Source organism: Diplodia seriata, assembly GCF_021436955.1.
Source record: "Diplodia seriata strain FDS-637 chromosome Unknown scaffold_12, whole genome shotgun sequence".
NCBI lineage: Eukaryota > Fungi > Ascomycota > Dothideomycetes > Botryosphaeriales > Botryosphaeriaceae > Diplodia > Diplodia seriata.
Window position 1 is genome coordinate 1,105,671 of NW_027117319.1, and position 22,049 is coordinate 1,127,719.

The following is a 22,049-nucleotide window of genomic DNA, read 5'->3' on the forward strand; positions in this document are numbered from 1 at the left end:
CGCTACCCAGACTACCGCCTCGATACACGTCTGAAAAGAAAGGTACAGGAAGCTTTCTCGGACTCCTCAGACGAGGTGCGGCTGCGGGACTCTACTCAGAGCTTAGCCCAACGCAAGCATTTCCAACCTTAGAGGCAGCAGCCCGGTTCCGGTGTGGCGATGGCTGCTCAAAGTTCGCCCAGATGGAATTGTTCCCAGTGCCGCTTGAAACCGCCGGAGCGCCAGCCAGAGGTAGGTAAACAGTGCTGCAGAAGAACACCCCAAGAACAGTGCGACAGGGAATATCCAATGACTCCTTCGCGCCGGGTAGCCGCCCTATCGCCAAGCTCCATCGTTCGAGGCAGCTTCCCACCACCCGGTCTTGGAGATTGTACACTGCACCGGTTTCTTTCATGTAACGTACCTCAGCCGAAGCCAGGCGGTTGCCGACGAGTACAATGCAGCCAGTCCCAAAGACGACTATGATTTAATAGGGGAAGTATGGGCGACGGGAGGGTGGCTACGGGGTAAAGAATGGGGGTTTTGTTGGCAAAGTCCGCCCGCCGCGTTCATGGGCTTGACAGACGGTTTGTGGACTGATTGGCTGTCTGAGTTCAGGGAAGGCGAGATGGGGATTGCTGGTTGAGGGTATTGTATGTCCAACAGATGTCCTCTAACTACGAGCATCTGGACGCCATTCCCACACCACACACGCATTCATAGCTCATCCCAAAGGCTAGCTAGAAGCTTACGGTTCCCAGTCCAAGGCTCCCTCCCGTGCTGGACAGCAAAATTCTAGCCACACGTCAGTCAACACTCCACCGCTTACACTCTTGGGAACATCAGACACTTACATCCAACAACAGCACATCGCCCTCCGCCCACTTCACAAGAGCCCGCGTCTCCTCAATAAACCGCACCGCCGAATCAAAGTATTCCCTCGGAATCAAACCGCCATCGCCATAAAAAGCCGGGGGCTGATACCTGCCCCTCCCATAGATGGGCGGGTGGTCGTCGCCGTCCCCACCCTCCTCCTCCCGCACAAGATGCGGCGGCAGCAACGTCCCCGCCCTCTCGGCATTCAGAAAGCGCGAGACGGCATTATTGAAAAACGACAGCTGCCCCGTCCGCGGATGCGGCCGCACCGCCGGCAGCCGCTGCCACACCCTCAAGTCCCCCAGCGCCTTCTCCCCTTCCGCTCCGTCACCGCGATTCTCCCACGCCCACGTCGCCGTCGGCAGCCGCGCAATCTCCGCCTCGACCTTGCCCCGCGCCGTCGCCACGTCGTCCGTGTCTCGCACGCGCGCGCCCCACGCCTGCCGCACGCTGCTGCCGGGCGACGCCGCCGCGTCGTCGTCGTCGGGGTAGAAGAGCTGGTACTGCACGCCGCCGCGTTTGTCCAGCTCTTCAAAAAACTCCGGGTGCCTGGCGCGCAGCTGTTCGTGCAGCACGAGGGCGTTGTTGATGGGCGTCTCGCCGCCGGTCGATGGCGCAGCGGAGCAGTAGAAGAGGACGTAGGCCGGGTGGTGCGGCGACAGCCCGAACTCGTTGTGCGGGTAGATGGGCAGCGTCGGCGGCCCCTCGTTGGCGGTGGCCACGTTGGGCGCGAGGCTGGTGCGGCGCACGGGGTTGCCGATGGTTTCGTGCGGGGTCCAGCCGAAGGCGTGGGCGAAGAGGGAGAAGGCGTCGGCGGAGCGCAGGGGGAGGTTGCGGAAGTGGATGGCGCCGCCGTGGGCGGCGAGGAGCGTGTGGATGGCGCCTGAGGATGAGAGGCGTTGGATTTCGGAGAGGAGGTCGGGGAGCGGCGTGTCGGGTTTTGATGGCGAGAGGGAGAGGGGGAAGGTGGTGTGGGGAGGGTATGGAGCGGGAAGCTCGACCGCTGCGGTTGATGGGGTGATTTGGAACGCGGACAGTTCTGTCGTAGAGCTCATTTTTCTAAACTCATGTACTTACCGAGTTATAAGAGAAAGTAGAAGGATCTTAGCATCGTGGGCAGAGCTAAGGTTTTTATCATGTTGGATAAGATGTTGCAATCGTTTCTTCCAAGCACGTTGCGGCGGGGTAAGGCATACAGCTCGGGAAGACCCCTACCTGGAGTCGTCTTCAGCTGCGGTTGATTCGCCCACGCATGTCAAGAAATCACTTTTCCGCTTACTCGGTGTGGAGAAGTGTGTTCTGCAGCCATGTGGTTGGATCTTCGCACCTCACTTTGATGACCTCATTGTATGTCCCTATCACGCAATGTGCCCACCCCCACGTTTGCGGTCGACGACACTCGCTATCATCAAGTATCCCCTCGTAACTGAGAAGATGGTAACCGCTTTTATATGCCTAAACATATTATAAATGTATGAGAAGTTTCTAATTGCTCCCAAAACCAAATGAATCAATGTATTCGTTCTTCCCTATGCACCTCCAATGCAATGACCTTTTTTTTTATGTTTCCAATTGACGGCGCTTCCCGCAATTGCATGGTGCTGAATAAGTCAAGGTGCATCTCCAATGATCGTTCCCACGCACCCTTTCACATACTGCCAACCACCCAGACCTCGTGAAACTTGCTCTCTCCACCCCGACGCCTTGCAAAACCTTCCGCAAAGCCGTTCAAGACCCTTCTACCGTAGCTAGATCGTTGGCATACCCCAGCGACGCATGGTCTCATTGATTTAGAGCCTGCTGAACTCCACAATGCGCCTCGTGTCGATCACGTAGCGCCTCGCGTCTCGCACGCTGATACGGAACCACTCCCTCTGCACCACGGGTCTCCTGTCCCGAGCCACCTCTACTGGGTTCCGAACCGCATGCAGACGCCTGTGCACCGCTTGCTCCAGCCGCAACGGATGCTCAAGCCTCTCCGAAATGTACGCGATCCTCAGGTCTGGCAGCCCGCATGCCCTTTGGAGCTCCGCGAGTCGGCGCCACGGCCGCGCCGACCAGCCGATCTTGACGAGATCGGAGCGCCAGGCCGAATGGAGGATGTAGACGTAGCCCGGGGATGAGCGAGCCCTCATCCTGCCTTTGTGCGCGTAGTGGGACTCGGAAGTCGGACTCTGTGCTTTTTATGGTGAGATGGAAGCGATGGATTTAAAGTGGGGTGTGACGGCGATCCGTTCGATGTGAGCGGCAGCGGTGATTCTCTCGAGGTCGTAGGTGAGATGGATTTATTCAAGATGGCAGATGAGGTGGACCTTTCACAGGTGAGGGAGGTGTTGTTGTGGTAAAAGGTGAGAATGCCACTCTTGGAGCAAAAGGCGAGTAAGAGTGTCGAGTTAGAAGCGGGCAGTGACCGTGAATACTTCGTGGATGACGATGGCCGGATATGGTGCGAGATGCGGAGCAATGCACACGCGGTCGCGGTTGGTGGTGTGGGTGTTGGCGTTGAGGCAAGAGAGAGAGATGAAGTGAGGGTGGTGATATCTTGGAGGTGGAACAGGTCAGCGATACCTTCGGCGAAGGAGCAGCCAAGATCCCTGCGAGGAAGGAACGCAGCACGCTTGCTGTACAAGACACGGAAATGGCTGTATGGATAATGGTGTCGGGGGTGAGAGAGCCTCGGGCTGATGAGAGCAAGCCTCTGGCCCGCCTTTGGGATGAGGCAAAGAATGACTCTCAGAGCCGACGAAGAGTCTAGGTAGACAGAAGCCATCATACAGATTCTCTCTATGTATGGAAGTTCGAAAGCAATTTGTATTGAGTCTGCCACATTGATCTTATCTATGTGATCGGTAAGTGATACCAACGAACAATCCGGCACAGCCGACGGGCGCAATCCGAAAACAGCGGCAGTGCCAGTTCCGTACTGCCTGAGCATGTGTTCATGTGACCTGGCACTCGCTGTTGTCATGCTCATCGCCTGGTCGCTGGCTTGTCTGTGTTTTGTTCCCGTAGTCCTACTGCACATCTTGGCTTCTTCAGCGTAGTCAAACGCCCACGGCTACACCAGAGTGCTGGGATCACCAACAGTATCTATTGGCCGCCTTTCACTTCTTCATGTTCGCCGTAGAGACCACAATGTATTTCCTGGTGGCGGTGCCGCCGGCTACGATGGCGTGGTCGACGAAGTGTTCGTCGTCATCGTGAAACATCTCCGTAATTGCTCAAGGCTGATTTAATAGGGCGTGACATTTCGATATTTAATGATTCATCTAAATTTTCTTGAACCGGAGGATCTGCTAAAGGATGCGTGGTTGTATGGTGATGCCGAGTTAGAAAAGATTGGCGTTTGGGGCGGATGCATCTTTAGCCTGGGACGGTGGAAAGCAGAGGGTTTCACTGGACAAGGCAACCCCCTTGGTCTTGATATGGAAAAAGTGGATTCTCAATTTGCTAGGGAGTGTATGTTTATGTAATGGCTCATCCGTGCTGTTCCTATGGGCTTCCTGTACCTGTTCTCGATTGTTCCTAAGGACGCCCCACAAATATGTCAGAAGAGAAATCAGACTAGCTGAAGTTCCATTTGCTGCCACTGTTGTTCGCGGATCATCTGGACGAGGCTTGCCTCATATACCTTCAAGCCATTTCGGTGCATGATAGGCGATTTGCCCTCTGTAGAAGACTCGTAGGCGCTCAATGTCAATGCTGCCACCCGCCGATATTGCCCAACTTCATGTTGGACACTCTCCAGTATCATGTAGAAAGCGCATTGATCATCCACCAGTTCGGTTTGCGGGGCGTCTTTAAGTTTCCTCTCGAGCACTTGCATCGCGAGGAATTGTTGCCTATCCCATGGTCGATGCTTTTGGGCGTATTCCGACATCCGTCCCCACTGATACTCCTCATCGAGTGCTCCTGGCTCGCTCCCCTTGACTTGGCGTGCAAACTGGTGAAACAGTACCTTCTCGAACGCTGCCTGCGCCAAATCATCGATGTCTGCCGAGTCTTCCTCGGAGCACCAGGAGGTCGATAAGAAGCGACACGGCGCAGTTACTCGCAACGCCAGCGGTCTCCTCGGAATGAAACGCTCTTTGTCGTCTGCGGTCTCTGGTGACTGAATCATCATCAGGGGCTCAACATAGTACTTGGATTCCCAATCGCCCTCAAGACGATAGTAAGCACCGCTGCCCACACTAGCCCAACTCCACGATGGCACATCCACGACGGTGGTCCCGGCACTGATATGAGACTATTGCTCGAGCGGGACGTCCGAGGGATCCGCGCGCACTTCCCACCACAGGCCAAGGACCAAGTCACTTTCCCAAAGCCCCGCGAAATACCTATCGGCCCCCAGGCTCCTCTCCTCGAGAGTCTTAGCCAGGCCAGCCACAGCTGGCAGCCTGTCCGACTCGTTGCTCAGTGACCGGCATTGGTAGTTCCTCAAAATGTAGCACCAGAACTGAACAGTGGGCAACTCGCTCACATGCAACCCCTGCAATCTGGTCAATGTGTTCCAGCGGGAGGCGAGGGACGATATCAGTGCGGACCCGGTCGATCCTCCAACATATTCTCTCATATCGCTCTGATACGTCCCGTGCTCTTTTCCCAGTCCGTTTTCTCGTACCTCGCACGTCAGGCAATTCCACGTCATCTGAAGCTCTGTGTAGCCGAGTCCACGAAGAGGAGACAAGCGTTCTTGTAGTGTCCATCCACGGGCGGCCCATGTGCTTTTGCTGTACTCATCGTCGCCGTGGTGGCCTGGGTGGTCAAAGCGAAGAAACATTTTCTCAGAGTCGGCAGCTTCAATGCCATAACCGGGTCCTGGGCCGTTTGGTTGCAGCTGCGTGTACGGAATGCAAAATTTCACATGGTTTTTGCGTCAATCCAGGAAGCCGCTGGCGGCAGACTCGGCGTTGGTGGCGAAGAGGCCGAGCGTGGCGTTGCTGTATACTTCGCTCATTCGTCCCGCTTCATTCATCCAGTCTTCCTCCGAGTCTTGGATGATGCAAATGGCGTCGATCCACACGTATGGGATCTCCAGCCATCTCACCACCTGTATGGCATCTTGAAGTGTCTCCGGGAGTGATGCTAGCGGTATGCCTTGTTGGAATCTCGCCAATGTCGCCTCAGTCAACATGACGCTGTGGGAGTCTTTGCCGCCCCAGCGGTAGCTCAAAGCAGCATACTTCCCCACTGCGTGACCGGGTATGACCAGCCTGGGATCCTGGCATTCGGTCCCAACATCAATTACTCGTGTCGGTAGCGTTTGCTCGATTGCAGCGCACTCCTTGCAGCGGGAGTGGTTTTCGAGACAGTCTCGGAGCCAACCACGAGCGACGTCGACACACTCGGGCGACCTGGGATCTTCATGGACGTTGCGGAGGGAGACATTGTCGTACAAAGGACTCTTGCTATCCAGCACGGCGCCTGCTGCGGTCAGCGTGCTCACATGGCATCAACACCGGGTGTCCTACTCCTATCAAAGCTAAACTTTGCATAACCTACCACCTCGTCGGCAAGCTGCTCCTCGCTCTCCTGTCTCATCCACAGTCCAATACCGGGTATGGGATCCCTTACTACATACCATAAATCCTTGTCATAGTATCCTGCATAGAGCTGTCGTTGGCAGAGGTCTGGCCGCATTTCGAGGTATTTGGCTGCTTTCGCCTCCCACGCCAGGTCTTTTAAGATCGGTAGGACGTATTGCTCGGCAAAAGAATCCTCCTCGACGCCTACCATCCACGAGATCACCAATATCTCACAGAGCCGGCAGCGGCCTTAAGACGCGAAAGCGCACTGTAGTAGTTCCGTACAGTTTGCATGATGTTTGATGCATGGTCCGTTTTTCGTTTGCTCCATGCTTTCGGTCGAGTCTAATGGTTGTGGCTTTCTGAGAGCCATCTCTACGAAATCCAGCCGGGCGCAATATTTGCAAAGGAGCATCCTGTCGTTGGGTTTTAAGTAGCGGAAGGGGGGCGCGTCCCGGAAGGCAGGAAGCAGATGGGTGGTGTGCGGGAGGAGGTGATATGTGAAGTGGAACGTTGTTGCAGCAAGAAAAACATTTCAGGTATGTTCGATACTTGCGAGATGGTACTTATATCTTCTTGCATGTGCCCCAGCGACAAAATATTGTAACAGAAATCGTTAATAGAGCACGCTCATTAGTAAACGGCGACTGCGAAGCTGACATCTACCCACTTAAATGTCAAGGGTGTATGCAGTCAGCCGAGCTTCCAAGCGTTATATCTCTCCATATCTATTGACTGCTGACTCCTTCGCATCAGCAACTGCTTTACGCGTGTCCGCTCTGGCACACCTGCCACATCACAGACCATATTCCTATGCGTTTCGAATTCAGCGTTGTTTTTCTTCTTTTTTCCCCTTCTTCTTAAAAAATCATCATTCTATAACTTTGAGCTGGACAACACAGCCCTGTAAGCAATAGGTCCGTTATCGGTGTTGTCACATCAGGTCAGTGGGGCTATGGTGGCGATGATTGGTTTAGATTGTTTGCTCGACGAGGATGCAATCCTCCTCCCCACTTTCGCACGCGCTCAGCCCCTCCGTGCGAGGTTATTTTTAGACAACACCTGCCCAAGACATCCGGGGTAAGCGGTAGAAGTCGAAGAAAGGTGGCAAGCTGAAGCAGACGAGTGCATGGCTCGCTCATACCTTTTGAAAAAGATAGGAGAGAGACCAACAAACGCCCACATCCATCGCGGCGTGCTAGGAGCACCAACGGCATCTATTGTCCGGCCTCCACCTTCTCATCCTCGACGTACTGGAACTCGCCATCAGACATGTTACCACCACTGTTATTGTCGACATCCTCCATGTCGCCGTCGGTGACATCGTTACCGTTGTTGTTCTGGCCGCCGCTGCGGAAGAGGTGTAGCTGGGCTATTTTGTTCTCGAGCACATCGATGCGTTGCTGAAGGCGCATGAACCTGCTCCTTAGACTGTCAGATGCGAGCTGCGTGGTACAATACCTTTAAGAAGGCACTTACTGGATCCTGAGATACGCTACCATGAGGCCGAGGGGGACCAGGCCGACGGTGGTGACGGCGAGCATTTCGGACATGATCGGTAGAGAGGCGTGTGCGCGAGAGCGGTAGTGCGATGGTGCTGTGATTATGGAAGTGGCGGTGGTGATGTTGAAGGAGCGGGCAGAAGACGAAAGTCCCGACATTCGTAAACGTCGCCATTGTGCGTCATGCAGGCAGCCGTCGCGCATGACCAGCAACTTCGTTTAATGAATCGGCACGCACATGATTGGGCTTGTCGAACTTGCAGCCGCACCCGCCCGTCGCACCAAGATGGATAGACCCTCTAATGCTATTGTCACCGAGCCTAGGTGATTTAGAAAGCATATGCGTCTTTTATTTTATTCTACTCCGTCATTGCTCTCAGCTGTATGTTTCCTTGGCCGCAACGCCCACGATGGGAGCCACGTCAGGACATTACAAGCCTTGTCTCAAGCTATCAGCGCCCGTAACAACGCCACAGCCATTTCCAGAGATCGCTGAAAATTGTTTGGCCCACCACCCGTTCTTCCAAAGAAGAGCGAGCTATGTCTGAGATCTCCCCGCGTCCTGCTAGACTCTCCGCGCGCTGATCGTGCAAAGCGCGTGCATCGCTCTACCTACAAGCTTCATTACTCGCCATTACGACCTTCTCGTGCATCACCCAGGCTCGTAAGGGCTCCGCACACAGAGCAGCCTCTCGTGTCAGAGCACGCACTGGCAGCTGTGCCAGCGAAATGTCACGCCCACCTCTCCGCCAGAAGGCACGACGCTGCATTAAGTGTGCTGATCTGGTTCAGTCGTGCAGGTTATATACCACTACAAACTCACTAAACCTTTCACCCGACACTAGTTTCCTAAAGATACCGCCCGTCTATGGGCAAGTCGTTCACATTTAACCTGTTGGCTTACCGCGATATGCGGTAGTTATATTTTCTATTCACCTTCGCATTGTACGAATCCGTCAGATTGGCAGCACATATAAATGCGGCCGCAAGGCCAAATCACAAGACAAGGCAGGCGGGCGCGTATGCAGGCATGCAGCCACGCAAGCAGATAGTCAGGCGAGTAGGTAGTCCGAAAGCCGTCGAGCAATTTTCCCAAGCATTTTGTACTTCATAAACTTTTCTGGCTAGCGAATGGACAAGGTCAACTATTGCTCCGCTGTGCGGCTGCGACAATACAAACGTGCTCCTTGGGGGCCTCTCTGACAAGTTGAAAATGGAAATGCCAGCAGTCGACCGACGATGGGGTATGCAGTGGGCCACGCACGCTTACTCGACCAATCAGCGCCTTTTCCCTTTACATGGACTCCGACGTCACCTGTGCCATTTTGGAGATGCCATTTCAGCTGACTTCTTCCCCGTCAAACATCCTTATCTTACCTACCAACACAAAATAAACTTCTACTTAAAACCATCTCAGCCAGTTCCTCTTCAACCGTTCGCGGTTCCATCAGTAAATACGGCAGTGTCGTCGTAGTAGCCGCTGAAGGCGATGGATGGCCAATGTCGGTGATGGAAGAGTGGTTGCGAATATAAAATTCAGTGGGGAACGTCATTGGTGCGTACATGCGTAAGGCAAGACAGTTCTGTTCAATGGCTACCCATCACCCGCGCTTATCAGCGCCAAGTTCTTCCTAAAACCGCCACCGCCTACTGCTCACTAGCAGTCTCTCTCACTTCTGATAACCCGCAAGGCGGAGAGGCTTCCCAAACGTCTACGTTTCATTTAAACAAGGGCGGGAAAGCGAGGCAGGGAGACAATGGCTGCTAGAACCTTCGTATGGAGGCGTAATAAGACATGATTGTCTCACATCATATCTGCTTTGTACGCGTCGAGTGTGGGTGTTATCTGCATTCACCACACTGGACCTACGCATTTAAAGCGGATACTTCTTCTATTACTCGGCGCATACCACACGACCGCGTATGCTCCCACCACCACGGTTCTGTACAAGTGCTTCGATAAGCTCAGCAATACTTATCTTTCATCCAGCCCAGCCCAGCCCCACCTACCATGCCGGGTAGCCTTCCAGCCCTGTCACCAGGCGGCGGCGGCAGCGGTAGCAGCAACAACAGCATCAGCAGGCCGCCTTCACCCTTCAGCCCACCATCTTCCACGATCGACGACCATGGCACCGGTCCATCATCCAAAGCCAACAGCCCACCGCCGTCCTCCGCCACCTACAAGCACGGGCCGCCATCCCACAACACGTCTTCCCCTTCGCCGCCCGTCCAACATGATCAATACCCCTCACGAGCTACATTCTATTTTCCTGCGTCGCCTCCTCCCTCTTTCCCTTCTCCCGCTCAGCAGCAGGAGCATATGAAGGAGACGCACCACAAGCACCATCCTCCCACCATTCCCAAGCGCGCACGTACCATTTTCCGCCGCCCCCGCCATCCCAGAAGCGACGACGTCCATGTTGGATGGAGCGCCGGCCCCGATGTCATCGACGTCGGTTTCTGCGTCGTTCTTCGACAGCCGGTGTCCAGTACCACCGGCATCGGCTGCTCGTGCCACTCGGACGAAGATGGAGATGTTCATGACAGTGCTGCTGCTTCGGAGGACTCGTTTACCTTGGTTGGTAGCCACTCGAGTGGTAGCAGTTGCTATGGTGGCCGTTGGGGTAATGGGAGCGACGGCTACAAATGCTGCTGGACCGGAGCTGCTAGGCGTGCATGGCGTTCGCGGTTTGTCACCATGAACCCACACCTGCGTGAGAAGTGGAAGTGGCGGAAAAGTTGCAAGCCGAGCAAGATAAGTGAATTTCTCCGCCGGGGCTTTTGAAAGAGAGAGAGAGAGAGAGAGCTGCCGTCTCGGTATGTTTGGTGCGGCTGGATGGGCGAGGTTAATCCGCTTGCTGGTCATGCGGTGTGTTCGCATCGGAAGTCCGCGAGATTCGTTTGTTGGTGATGGTGCTTTTGGGATAGGTGCGGAATCTGCTTTATTCGGTGTGCATAGTATTGTTATTCTGTTCGCAGTTCGGTCCGACTTTTGCTCTTGATGCATGGGATTGCGTGTTTATTTAAATATACAATGGCCATAACCTGAAACGCCTGTAGGTCCACGATTTGCCTCTTACCGGTACCGTTAAGTGTTTGCTGCAGCTACCACAGCCCACTAATAACTAGCAGTGCCTCGCCTTTTGTGGCCCGCCAGGCGGGAGAAGTTTCTCGAATAGTTGCGCTCTGTAGAAACAATAGAGGGATCGTGAGGTGGGGTGGCTCCAGCTCTGGGCGGCTTTATGGGACATACATCATGCTCGCGTCTTCTTTTCATTCACATAGTGAGCCTGCAAGTATAAAGCAGACAGAAACTTGCCGCCCCAGCCCTCTACAATCCGCAAAAAAACATCCACGTTCCTTACGCACTACCACCACACAGCCCACACACAGATCACCGCAATCTACCGGATACAGTACTCGAGAACGCGCACTGCAATGGAAACAATCACCCATCCCATCCAACAGCCCTCAACTCAGCCGCCCGCCCTGCAGCAGAGCAAGCTTCCACCCTCCATCCCGCCAGCCGGCGTCGGGCACAAAAGCAGCAGCAGCAGCAGCAGCAGTCCATCCGCCAGCCGCCGCACCCCGACTTCCAGCGCGCCAGCTTGCACTCCGGCCGCCAACCCGGCCCCACCCCCGAAGCCCAACAGCCCGCCTGCCGAGACCACCGCGGCCACCACCTGCAAACCCGGCCTCTGCCTCTGCCCCGGCCCTGTCGACCCTGGCCCGCTCTCCACTGACGCCAGCCAGCTCCCTCCTTCATGGGCACAAGTCGCTGCTGCTGCGCCGCCGCCTCCGCACGGTCCTGCCCCGCTAGCCCATCGCCGCTTTCCTCCTCCTCCTCTACACCATCCGTCTCCCTACGCGTCCCATTCCCCCGTCACGCATGCGGATCAGCCATCATCGTCTGCGACCGCCGACGATGACGATGGCGATGGACTTGGTGGTGGAAGCCGTATCAGCGAGTCGTCATCATGGTCATCGTCGTCGTCGTCGTCGGTTACCTTGTTGAACCCGGACTTACGGGAGACGTGGACGATGGGGTTTAGGGGTAGTGCGGGGAGCTTGGGGCATGATTGGGCGTGGAGGGCCTGAGTGGTGTGCGGAGTGGGGGGTGGATATGAAGGAGAGAGAGAGAGCGAGAGTAGTCTCCTGTCTATGGGTCATCGTGTTGTCGGGTATGAGTGGTGCTGATCTCGCTTTTGTTTTCGTTTGCTTGTATTTTGGTTTCCTCGCGGGTTGCATTGGCTCTATTGTTCTCTTGTGGTATCGCAGTGTGGTATGGGGTGTTGAGGGTCGGGATTTTGATTGGTGTCCGCCGATTGTGTCGGGCTTTGACGTTGTAGATCGTGCCGCGCGTTGATATTGAGGCGTATTTGCTATTCAGTTTAGATGCTTTCTCCTTTGAATGAAAATAGTCTTCTTTCCACTTTCTCTTATCTGTTAGAATGATCAGCAGCTCTACGCCTCTCGAAGAGGGGTTTGCTAACTTGGGAGGTGAATGGACGCAAATTAAGGCGGCATACGCGTCTAGCTGTCTCTTTTCCAGGCTGGCACCGGGCGCGCTATCCGTCTGTCTATTCGTAGAGACAGGGTTTGTAGCTTTTCTCATTGGTGGGCCAGTCAGTCGGGATGTGCTGTAGTGACAGATGACGGCCACGTCACGGCTGCAAGAACACGGCACAGCACCTCCACCACTCTGGGTCCCAGGATTGAGCTAACGCCTCTCCGGCATAAACTTTATACTGCGCCGCTCTCAGCTCTGCAGCTTAAAAGGCTAATGTGCGACATGCTCATTCCATCTTTCTTTCGTCGAATTTCCATCAATGGACTCAATATTTTCCGCCTCGCAAATGATGCTCGACCGTTTTGACGTTTCGCCAAAAGTTCCACCGCCCAATCGCCTGCAACGTTCCCCTTCCGTCAATCACGCGATGCAGCGAGACTCTCCGGCTCCCAAGCGCCGTCCACGGTTCAAGGTCAAGGTGAAGCTACCACCAAAGACAACAGAGTTGTTTTAGAATGTTCCGGAAGACTTGTTGTTTAGGCAGCGCACTCCAAACGAGATAGTCGAACTGGACCAGTTCGTGCAGCATCACTTCCAGCGCTCACCTTAGGTCGATCTCCCGACTCGGGAAGACTTTCCAGCTCCTAAGCGCCATCCACGGCCGAGAGTGAGACTACCACCGAAGACATCAGAGATGTTCCGAAATGCTCCGGGAGATTCGTTTCTCAAACAGCGCGCTCCAAACGTGGGGGCCGAGCTGGACCAGTCATCCGAGCAAACCCTTGCCGCCCGCCATCCAGCTAGACTCAAGTGTTCGGAGAGTAGCTCGACAGCCAACACACTGGTTCGTGAAGCATCTATCACGACGGTTCGGCCGTCTGCGTCTTCCGCTCTCAGCCTTGAGCAACGCCTGAGCCGTCTCCGCTTTAGTAGTGAGTAATGGTACATGTGTAGAGTACTTAGAGCCGTGCAAAGAGTACATGGCAGACGGACTTAAGGCTTAGTATTGGCCTGTGGTAGTCTAATAACCGGGACGGTAGAAATAAGTAGGTCTTCCATCACTCTCGTTCGAGCAGTCCCAATTTTATTCAAGACCAACTTTACGAGATGTGGAAACAGCTTTTGTTACATAGAGAGAAGTTCAATTACCAAGTTATCTCCATTTCGTAGCATTAGATAGGCCCGCTGCAGTCGTAACACCCGCCTTCGCTGCGTCATATCCTTAAAGTTGACATACCCTTTTAGGGGTCGATGACCATACAATCCATCTCAAGCATGGAGACTTTCCCCCCCCCCCCCCCACCCCCCCAGCACAAGCAACCATCATCACCCCCGCCTGCATTCACGGCATGGCTTCCGTCATTGTCGCTCCCAACCACCACCTGTACGGCAAATTCGCGTCGCCATGACAAGGCTTCAGGAGCAGCCGCTCGAGCCGCCACCTCCACCAACTCCCCTTCTCGCGCATCGTTTGGTGTGGTGCGGGCACGCAATACCGCCCACCTTCGTCGTCATATCCGGCCGCTGCACTTACCACTTCCGCACTCCGGCCGCGCTACAACCGCGGCAGTGGCAGCATCGCAGCCCATGGCCATGCGCCTATGCAGCTCCGCCTTCCGCCTGCCTGCGGCCTGCGGCTCTACACGCCCGTGTTCTTCATTGCCGCAACGACCAGCTCTGGGTCATCCCGGTCGAGTACCTCGGCTCGCTGTTCGTCTACCTAACGGCGCCCGCGGCCAGCCGTGTTGGCGGGGGTGTTGGTTGCGCTGCGGGTGTGGCGTGGGAGTTGTAAATCGTACACGTTCCTCGCGGGGTATCTGGTTCCGGAGCTGGACCTACTTCGTTGCCTCCTCGCGGATTCTTGTGAGTAGGTGGAGGATGGGGAGGGGGACGAGGAGGGAAAGGGTGGCACCGCCGCGCCATTGCCGTTTGAAATCAAGCTTTCTCTGGATGATTACACCTGTTGCAAAGCAAAAAGCACAGCCGCTGCACTTGATGCAGTGCTCGGTAGACATCCCTTATATTGCAACAATGCCATTGAAAAACCCGAGGACTGATATGAATGACCGAAAAATTCTGTTTTCCACTGTCGTTGCCTCCAGCACTGCCGATTTCTGCTTGCCCCCCCCCAAAAAAAAAAAAACATGTCATTAGCGAAACTGTGTACGTAGAGGCACGGTTACACTTGGACAGACAAATTGTCAGCAGTACTCCAGTGTAGGTGGTGGCGATCAGCTGGCGACTCTACTTCGCATCTCATGCCCATTCTCTTCGTCAGTCTTTCCCTTCGAAGCCTGCTTCTTCCAAGGCAAACGTGGACACCAGCCCGTAACATCTACCTTTTGCGCATCTCCGCCGGTCATGTCAGTGCTGGTTCGTCCTTGCTCCGGTCGATGCATATCCTTGCGCTGGCTCCATCTTTCTCTCGCCCAATGTATAGGTCCCTCCCAGTGAGCTGGGAACAAGCCTGAGATGAAGACAAGCCACGAAAGGGAAGAGATGAATACACGGTTGATCAAGCGTAAGCCCCAGTTTTTCGAAGCTACGACTGGATACAACATCATGTTGTTAATCCAGCGGAACAACTTGATGATTGGAATCATCACAGCCTTTCCTGTCGTCTTCGCATTGGCCAAAGCAAACACAGTGAGGGTAATAGCGATGGAAGCAAGCACAATCATGCTCACTAGTGTCGAATGACTAGGAGCCTGACTCATGCTAAAGATTCCTGTCGAGAATCCTAACGGGAGGAAGACAACCGTAACGTACGTGAAAAGATTGATGTTCTCCGAGCCATGAAAACTGATGTCCTCGCGAATTGACTCCAGTTGACTCGGAAGAGACTCCCTAAAGAATTTGATACTCGCACTGAGGCGCATGATCTCTTGGACTCTCCGTTGGTTTAGTACTTCGATCCGGGTTATCACCGCGCGGTACTTTCTTTCATCGTTTAGAGTCCATCGTGGCTTTTCCGATCCCCGTTCCTCTTCTCGGCGACTCCATTGGTTGATGACTTCAATGTTACGGTTCAAGTCGTCCTCCACAGCTTGCAGGATTTGTTGGAACTGGCGCCAGTTGTCGACAATTCCGGAGTAAGTCTCGATGCTGGCCTTTCGGAGAAGGTGAATGCTACGAACTGCGTCTGCGAGTGGATTCGTGGGGCTCCTTGGGTCCGGCGCAGTTTCAGGCGCGTCATCTTGGAAAACCTCTCGTTTCGCCCATTCCAGTATCTCCTTTGTACGGTCATAGATTTTCTCCAGCATTTCGTGATACAACAGAACTTCGAGAACTTTGCGTTGCTGCCAAGATCTTTCGTGTGTCTCTTCATCCTTGAGTGCAGTACGGAGTAGTCTCAGACGGTCCGCGAAGGTCCCAGTGGATTCCTCTGACCGACTCTCCATGAAATGGCAGGTCCAGAAGCGGTCAAAGTAGTCTCCCATGAAGCGGAAACTCATCGTCTCCTGTGAAAGGAACGTGGTTTTCTTGTCAGGAGCCCCATTGTTTTCGTAAATCTCCACGAAGCTCACGTTGGAGATTCTCTTTGCTACGTTCTCCACCAATTTCCCCTTCATCTTGCTCTCACACTCATCCCGGCGGAGGAATGATAGATGAAGCTCGGTCTCCCACTCATTCAGAGCAGCAGTAGCTCTATCGGAGAGGTACTTTTCATGAGAAGCGTGTTTATCGAAGAATTGTAGCATCCTAGTTTTTTCAGCCGTCGGGACTGCAACAAAGCACATCATGGCCGTCTCGTCATTGCCAAAGGGTAGCCAAATGATCCGTTTTTTAGCGTTGAGAAAGGTCCTGGGCTCTCTCAAATGGATCAGAATTTCGGAATTATTCTCCGGTGCCTGGTCGAGGTTCGCTTTTCCAAAACTTTCTCTTGGGATGTCGATGACTGCCCCTCTCTTCGTTCGGTCTAGGAGGATCAAATGTTGATCTCGAAGAAATCTATCGGCGGCCGCCGAGAGAAGCACTTCGGAAAGGGTTCTTTCGTCATTTCTGGGGTCCCTGGGAACCGAAGCCAGTCTGCGCACTCCACCGTGCAAGTCCAGCTGGGAAAAGAGATTCGAAACCGCCCGATCCTTCTGGAGCCAATCATCTGAGACTTTCACAAGACGATTTCGATCAACCAGGGAGCCAAAGATATCAAAAGGCACAGTCTTCATGGCGAGTTTCCCAGTTCTTGCAATGCTACTAGGAGCTGTCAATTTCGCCGCCAAGGCTTCTGTGAAGGCTGTAATATCAGGAAGTTGCGGAAGATCTGGCACCGTTGTTGAGACATCCTTTGAGCCGGTTTTCCCACGGGTAGACTGTGCATTAAAATAATCCTTCCCGTACGTCCAGAGTACGTAAGGAGTTTCGAAGATCGCATGCCAATAATTGTCCCGAACTCTCTCGTTTCTGAAAGGTACTGGCTCTTGTTCCTCGTCTAGCAATCCAGAGAATATGCCGTTTGAGAAAGATTGAGCCAGCAAGGCATTTGCGGTAGCTCTAAGTGTCTTCTCTACGGATAAGTTGCTGACCTGTCTCCGTTGGCATCCAAGAATGAAAACCAAGGCATACCAAAGCGGTTTCTCCCATTCGAAGTACTGGTACATGTCGTAGTCCACTTGGGCATCGACGGTATTCTTCCACCTTGAATCGGTGTTTCCCCAGAACTTTGCAAGTTGCTTTGCATCTCGCTTTTTCCTAAGCTCTGGAGGCTTCCCACCATCTTGGAAGAACCCGGTGTCCATTGCGTGAAACAGGAAAGTGTCCTTGGAATGAAACAGAAATCTGCTTTGGGTGGGTGTTCGGCAGGTCGTAAGCATCCGCTGCTTCGAAATAGGATCCTCGGTAGTGAAACGCTTCAGGACTTTTCGTCGAACTCTCTCGTACTTGTACTCCTCGAAAACATGGTCGTCTTCGAATTGTTCAGTAGAGCCGTCGCTCTCTTCGCTTGTCTCCGCAGTTCCGTGTCCGAGGTCCAGCTCTTCGGCGCACTTCAGAGCCAAGCAGATCATGACATGATCTGCTAATCGGAATTTTGCATCCTCATTGTCCGATTGCTCGATGGAATGTCTTTCCACCAAGTCGTCGCTCAGTTGTTTCAAGTATGCGTGGCTTCCCTGCCTATTGCTCTTGTTTAGCTCTAAGATCCAGCATCGGATTTTAGACCGGAGAGCCGGGGCCCGGATCCAGTCCGGAATTTTTTTGCGGTGCTCTGCGTCATGATGATGATCAAGATCAAGGCGGTATAGCAAAAATATCTTGAGCAGCTGTAAGGGGGTATCAATAAGTGACGGGGGAGGCAACCAGTCCCAGCGTTCGATGACCTTTCCTGTTGGCCAATAGTGGGGTGAAAAGGTGCCATCGCGTAGGCCTTCTGCTCTGTTACACATCCAGCGAACGTGGCCTTCAAGTGTGCCTTGGACGCGGCTGTGAAGGTTGTTGTGATAGTCCAGTATGTCTCGGCAAGCCCCACACAGCTTGGAAGCATTGAAATCCTTTGTAGCTTCCTTGCAGTCACAGTCGCTGGGACTGTCTAGATACTGCCGCAAAGTGCTCTCCTTAGGGCTTAGAAACCGAAGCATTGAGCACAGAAACTGGAAGATTGAGCTGAAATTGTCAGCGCTTGAATCGGTAGTCCGCTAAGTAAACTTACAGGCTGGTTCGTCTTCCAATAAAATGCCCTGCGATATCCCCACATGTGATTGCGACAGGCCGATCGGAGGGGTTTCTGGTGTACCCATGGCGTGTGGAGGCATCTTCTTCATCGGCTGTGAACGTATCTTCATCAGCGGGGAGTACATCGCCTCCATTCTCATCATTGATGGTGTCAACATTGCCCAGGCCAGGTGACTTGAGAATCGGAATGCAACAAACAGACAGCATATGTTCCAAGTTTCGTTGAATCGAGAAGTTGAGTTGATCATTCGGGGAAAAGCGAATTCTCTTGTAAGACTTGTCCAAGGAAAACGCTTCTGCCATGTGTCGCAGGTGCGCAGCCGGAACGATTGAGTTCTTCCAGCCCTGGCGCTCTTCGATCAGTTGAAGTCTGTAGGCCAAAGTCACATCGATTCGGCCGGTATCGATGTACTCCTTCTTGACCGCTTCAATATCGATGAAGTCAATGCACAAGTCGTCCCCGACCTTCTGGGCGGCTCCACACGAGAATGGTGTGACCAAGAGGGCGGCTGCCTTCGGACCGGACGCTTTGCTGTAGTCAGATGTCTTTATTCCCATCTGATCTGCCATTGCTAATGTGAATCTGTGTAGGAAGACAAGACCACGTCCATTTGGTCCGGACCGAAACTCATGGTCATCATGCTCTTCATGGTACTCGTTGAATATTGAGTCATCGCGCTCGAAATCGAGAGTCCTGAGAAGTACATCGACGTCAATCTTCAGCTGGTTCAGGCCTTCCGGCAAGGCCTTGCCTTGTTGGAAATCAAAGAGATATCTTTGGAAAACCGTTCCTTGATGACAGAAGTATTGGATAGACAGCTCGGATACATCGGGAGACGAAATGCTTGGTGACGGTTCCGATGAGGAGTACGATGCGGTGTCATGCTGATGATCGTTGCCTGGATTGGTTGAGTTGGCTGTGAACTTGGGCTTGGGCTTGAAGACGAAACGCGGCCAACGATAAAACACCCAGTCCAAAGATGAAAGCTCGAGATCAGCCATGTTTACCAAGCTGTCGATGTTGAGCCCGAGACCTCTTCCGTAATCCTCTGTAAAGTTCATGATGTCGTCCATTCGTGCCTGAACCAAATACGGCTCCGGGAGATTTTTCTGATCAGCGCAGAAAAATCCAGACCGGCCGAAGCCCAGAAAGCGAGAGATTTGCATGATGCGACCGTGAGAATTGACGCTCACAGTGGTCCCGTCTTCGCCAAAAGAAGCGTGGCATTGTCGATGTTTGATCTTTTCGCTCGCGTCGTCGGGAAGCCTCGGTCGTTGTGGTTCAGTTAAATGTTCGGGTTCCATGCCATCCACTGAGATCTATGTCAGAAGCAACATTTGCACGTGTTCAAGTGACCTTACATTGTGTGTATTGTTTGAAAACCTTGCCAGACTCGTCCGGCGCCTGCTCCCATTCTATGACCGGTTGTCTGTCCTCGGGCTGCTCATCGGTCGACTCTTCATTGGGCACGATAGACATGAGTCTTCGACTCTCGGTGGGGCAGGAAGCAATGCAGAACTTTGGGATTCAAGATTATGCGAAGAGGTGGGGGACAATGGGTACTAAGTGAATACCTCAGTTCAGTTTATATACGAACACATATAGCAGCCGTAACGAGCTTGCCCTGGTGACCAAATGCATCAGCATGTCTCACTTTAAGCAACATGCACTTTTAACTGATGCATGCTTTCTCCCTTCCGACAGTCTGCAGAGTAGTATTGCATAGAAAGTGCAGCATGTGTAGGAGCCAAATGAGCTGTTCAATGATTGTCATACATGGATTGACGTTGCAGTAGACTTTGGCGAATCAGTCAGATTAAAAAAGCTCTTTACGCAAATCGCTGGATGCAACTACAACCCTGCATGGTAACTTTGGCGGGAAAAACGCAGGGGCAAAGTTGTTCCTGTTATCGGAGCTGTTTCGCATTTGGACAAAAAGAGCGGAATCTGTCTCAATTGGTAACCAGAGCTAATTTGCTTGCATGCAGGGTAGGCCACAACGATAGCCTGCATCGCTTAATTCCGTCGGATGACCCCACTGAGTCACTCAGCTGCTGCAGCCCCTAGACATGAGCAATCCGCCAATCGGACCAAGATCTCTCGTCTTTCTATCGCCGCGCTCCGCGATCCAGAGCGATCGAGCCTACTCACCACTACCTCGGAAGGGCGTTGCACTAACCGACGTTGGCTGTTAACTTTAGTACCTAGACTCACACCCACATTACGTATATCTGATTCAGTTACCATGATACGGACTGTACAACCGTGCATTCTTAGTGAAGCTCGGCGAGCTCGTCGAAACTGGCTGGATGCATACCGATTAGCAAGGGTACCCCTGAAAACCGCTCATGATCGGGTTGGAAACCAATCCTGCTCAACGGAAATAAATGCTTACTGCTGATACATTCCAGCGCCTTAAGACCGTGCACCTGCACTTAAAAACTTATCTTTCGATTTTCGCATGGCGCTGCAGCCACAGCGCCCAACAAACAATGAAAAATGGCATGTGTAGCGGGAGCGCCGTTCACTGAGATGACTTAATCGCCCGGAGACATCATTCTTCTGCATGTTTATTACCGCGGTGGCCGATCGTATGCATTGTGTGGCTGCTGACTGCAGATGCTGTGCAAGCGTCCAATTAAGCCTTTCGCACACCCTCGACTTTCCCGCCAGGGATGTCGCTCAGGGCAGCCGAGGACGCATCTTATTGGGCTTCTAATCGGAAAGGCTCAAATGATCAGCCGCGAGGGGGTGGGGATCGAGTGTTGGGCACGCATCGAAGCATCGCGTTCTCCGATGCTGCTGATTGCTGCCCACCATTTTCGGCGACCGGGATGTTGGGCTCAGCAAAGCCCGGGCTCCGGCATCTCTTAGAGCGTGCGTGGCGGTTTCTGGGCGATCTTCAGGATTTTCTCCAGCAATGGGCTTACGTGAGCGGCCACGGAGTTGAAAAACGCGGGGAACGCTAGAGAGCCGAGCCGTGCCGTGTTGTGGGAAGGGTCGGGCCGCTGGGTCGATACGATCTCGATCACGACCCCGCGTAGGTAGATCCGCACTAGAAGGGTCGTGATGCTCGATATGGCCGAACACGAAGCGGCGAGAGGTTAAGCCTCCGGTCCAGAGCAGAAGCGGCGTCGCCGGGCTCGGCTTTGTTTGGCCAGGTTACGTGATCGACGATTTGGACCGGCTGCAGCGTGGCTGCGTCTACCAGTGAAAACGAACGGTGTAGCGGGGCCAATCTTGGCCGAACAACGCTTCTAACGCGAACTTGCCGCTGCAGGCGGCTGGAACTCTTACTCTGCAGTCATTCAGAGTCCGATAGATAATGCAAGAGCGGAGCGGGGTAGTACAGTAAAAGTGTACGGAAGGCTGCCTGAAGAGGTAGTGGGTCGCGGGAGAAGCCGGTCAGCCCCAACCGGTCAGCCGCATTGGTGGGCGGGAGGACAGGCGGCACTCAGGTAAGCGCTCAGTTTCACGAGCTGCATAGCGCATCTCCCCATTTCTTTAGGCGCTGCAGCTACGTCCCCGCTAAAGCATCAACTAAGCAAAAGAAATATCGGATGCATGAGAGGGGTACGCAGCACACCATCCAATGACAATCTCCGCTCCCTTTCTTATCCCAGCTCCGTACGATAATCTCACTTGATTCTGACTGCTTCGCTCTAGGAGGATTTGTTTTGGCTGTGTTACCGGAACCGCGCGGCGTGAACTTCCCGCCCTCCCCTCTACGCAAATTCCCTCGATCCTCCGGAGTCCTCCGGGAGACCCGTCACAAGACTCAGCCTTGGAATGAACACATGGTGTGTAATGTGAATCCCACCCCACAAGAACCGGGCGAAACCATTAGCGGCGGGCGTAGATTGAGAAGATCGATTCCATCGCTAACTGTATCGTGCATTCTGTAGCGGTGGAGCAATCGATGCAATGTTGCCCATCCCAAGAACTCTCCTCTGCAATCCGTTATCTTCTGCTTCTGTCATTTCGTG

At 53.7% G+C, this 22,049-nt stretch overlaps 4 protein-coding genes across 4 annotated transcripts; all 4 read right to left on the reverse strand.

The window, feature by feature from the left end:
• Positions 1-821: 821 nt before the first annotated feature.
• SLS55_010450 (uncharacterized protein) lies at positions 822-1,910 on the reverse strand (the record flags this gene model as incomplete). The annotated part of the gene is made up of 1 exon (XM_066781832.1): positions 822-1,910. The coding sequence occupies one exon, from the start codon at positions 1,908-1,910 to the stop codon at positions 822-824; it is 1,089 nt and encodes a 362-aa protein (XP_066628115.1).
• Positions 1,911-5,731: 3,821 nt separating this feature from the next.
• On the reverse strand, positions 5,732-6,308 carry SLS55_010451 (uncharacterized protein; the record flags this gene model as incomplete). Its single annotated transcript, XM_066781833.1, is given in 2 exon segments — positions 5,732-6,282; positions 6,302-6,308. The coding sequence occupies 2 exon segments, from the start codon at positions 6,306-6,308 to the stop codon at positions 5,732-5,734; spliced, it is 558 nt and encodes a 185-aa protein (XP_066628116.1).
• A 1,289-nt stretch (positions 6,309-7,597) lies between these two features.
• Positions 7,598-7,933, reverse strand: SLS55_010452 (uncharacterized protein; the record flags this gene model as incomplete). Its single annotated transcript, XM_066781834.1, has 2 exons — positions 7,598-7,811; positions 7,860-7,933. 2 exons carry the CDS (start codon positions 7,931-7,933, stop codon positions 7,598-7,600), a joined length of 288 nt encoding a protein of 95 aa, XP_066628117.1.
• Positions 7,934-14,623: 6,690 nt separating this feature from the next.
• Positions 14,624-18,127, reverse strand: SLS55_010453 (uncharacterized protein; the record flags this gene model as incomplete). Its single annotated transcript, XM_066781835.1, has 2 exons — positions 14,624-17,715; positions 18,124-18,127. 2 exons carry the CDS (start codon positions 18,125-18,127, stop codon positions 14,624-14,626), a joined length of 3,096 nt encoding a protein of 1,031 aa, XP_066628118.1.
• Positions 18,128-22,049: the final 3,922 nt, after the last annotated feature.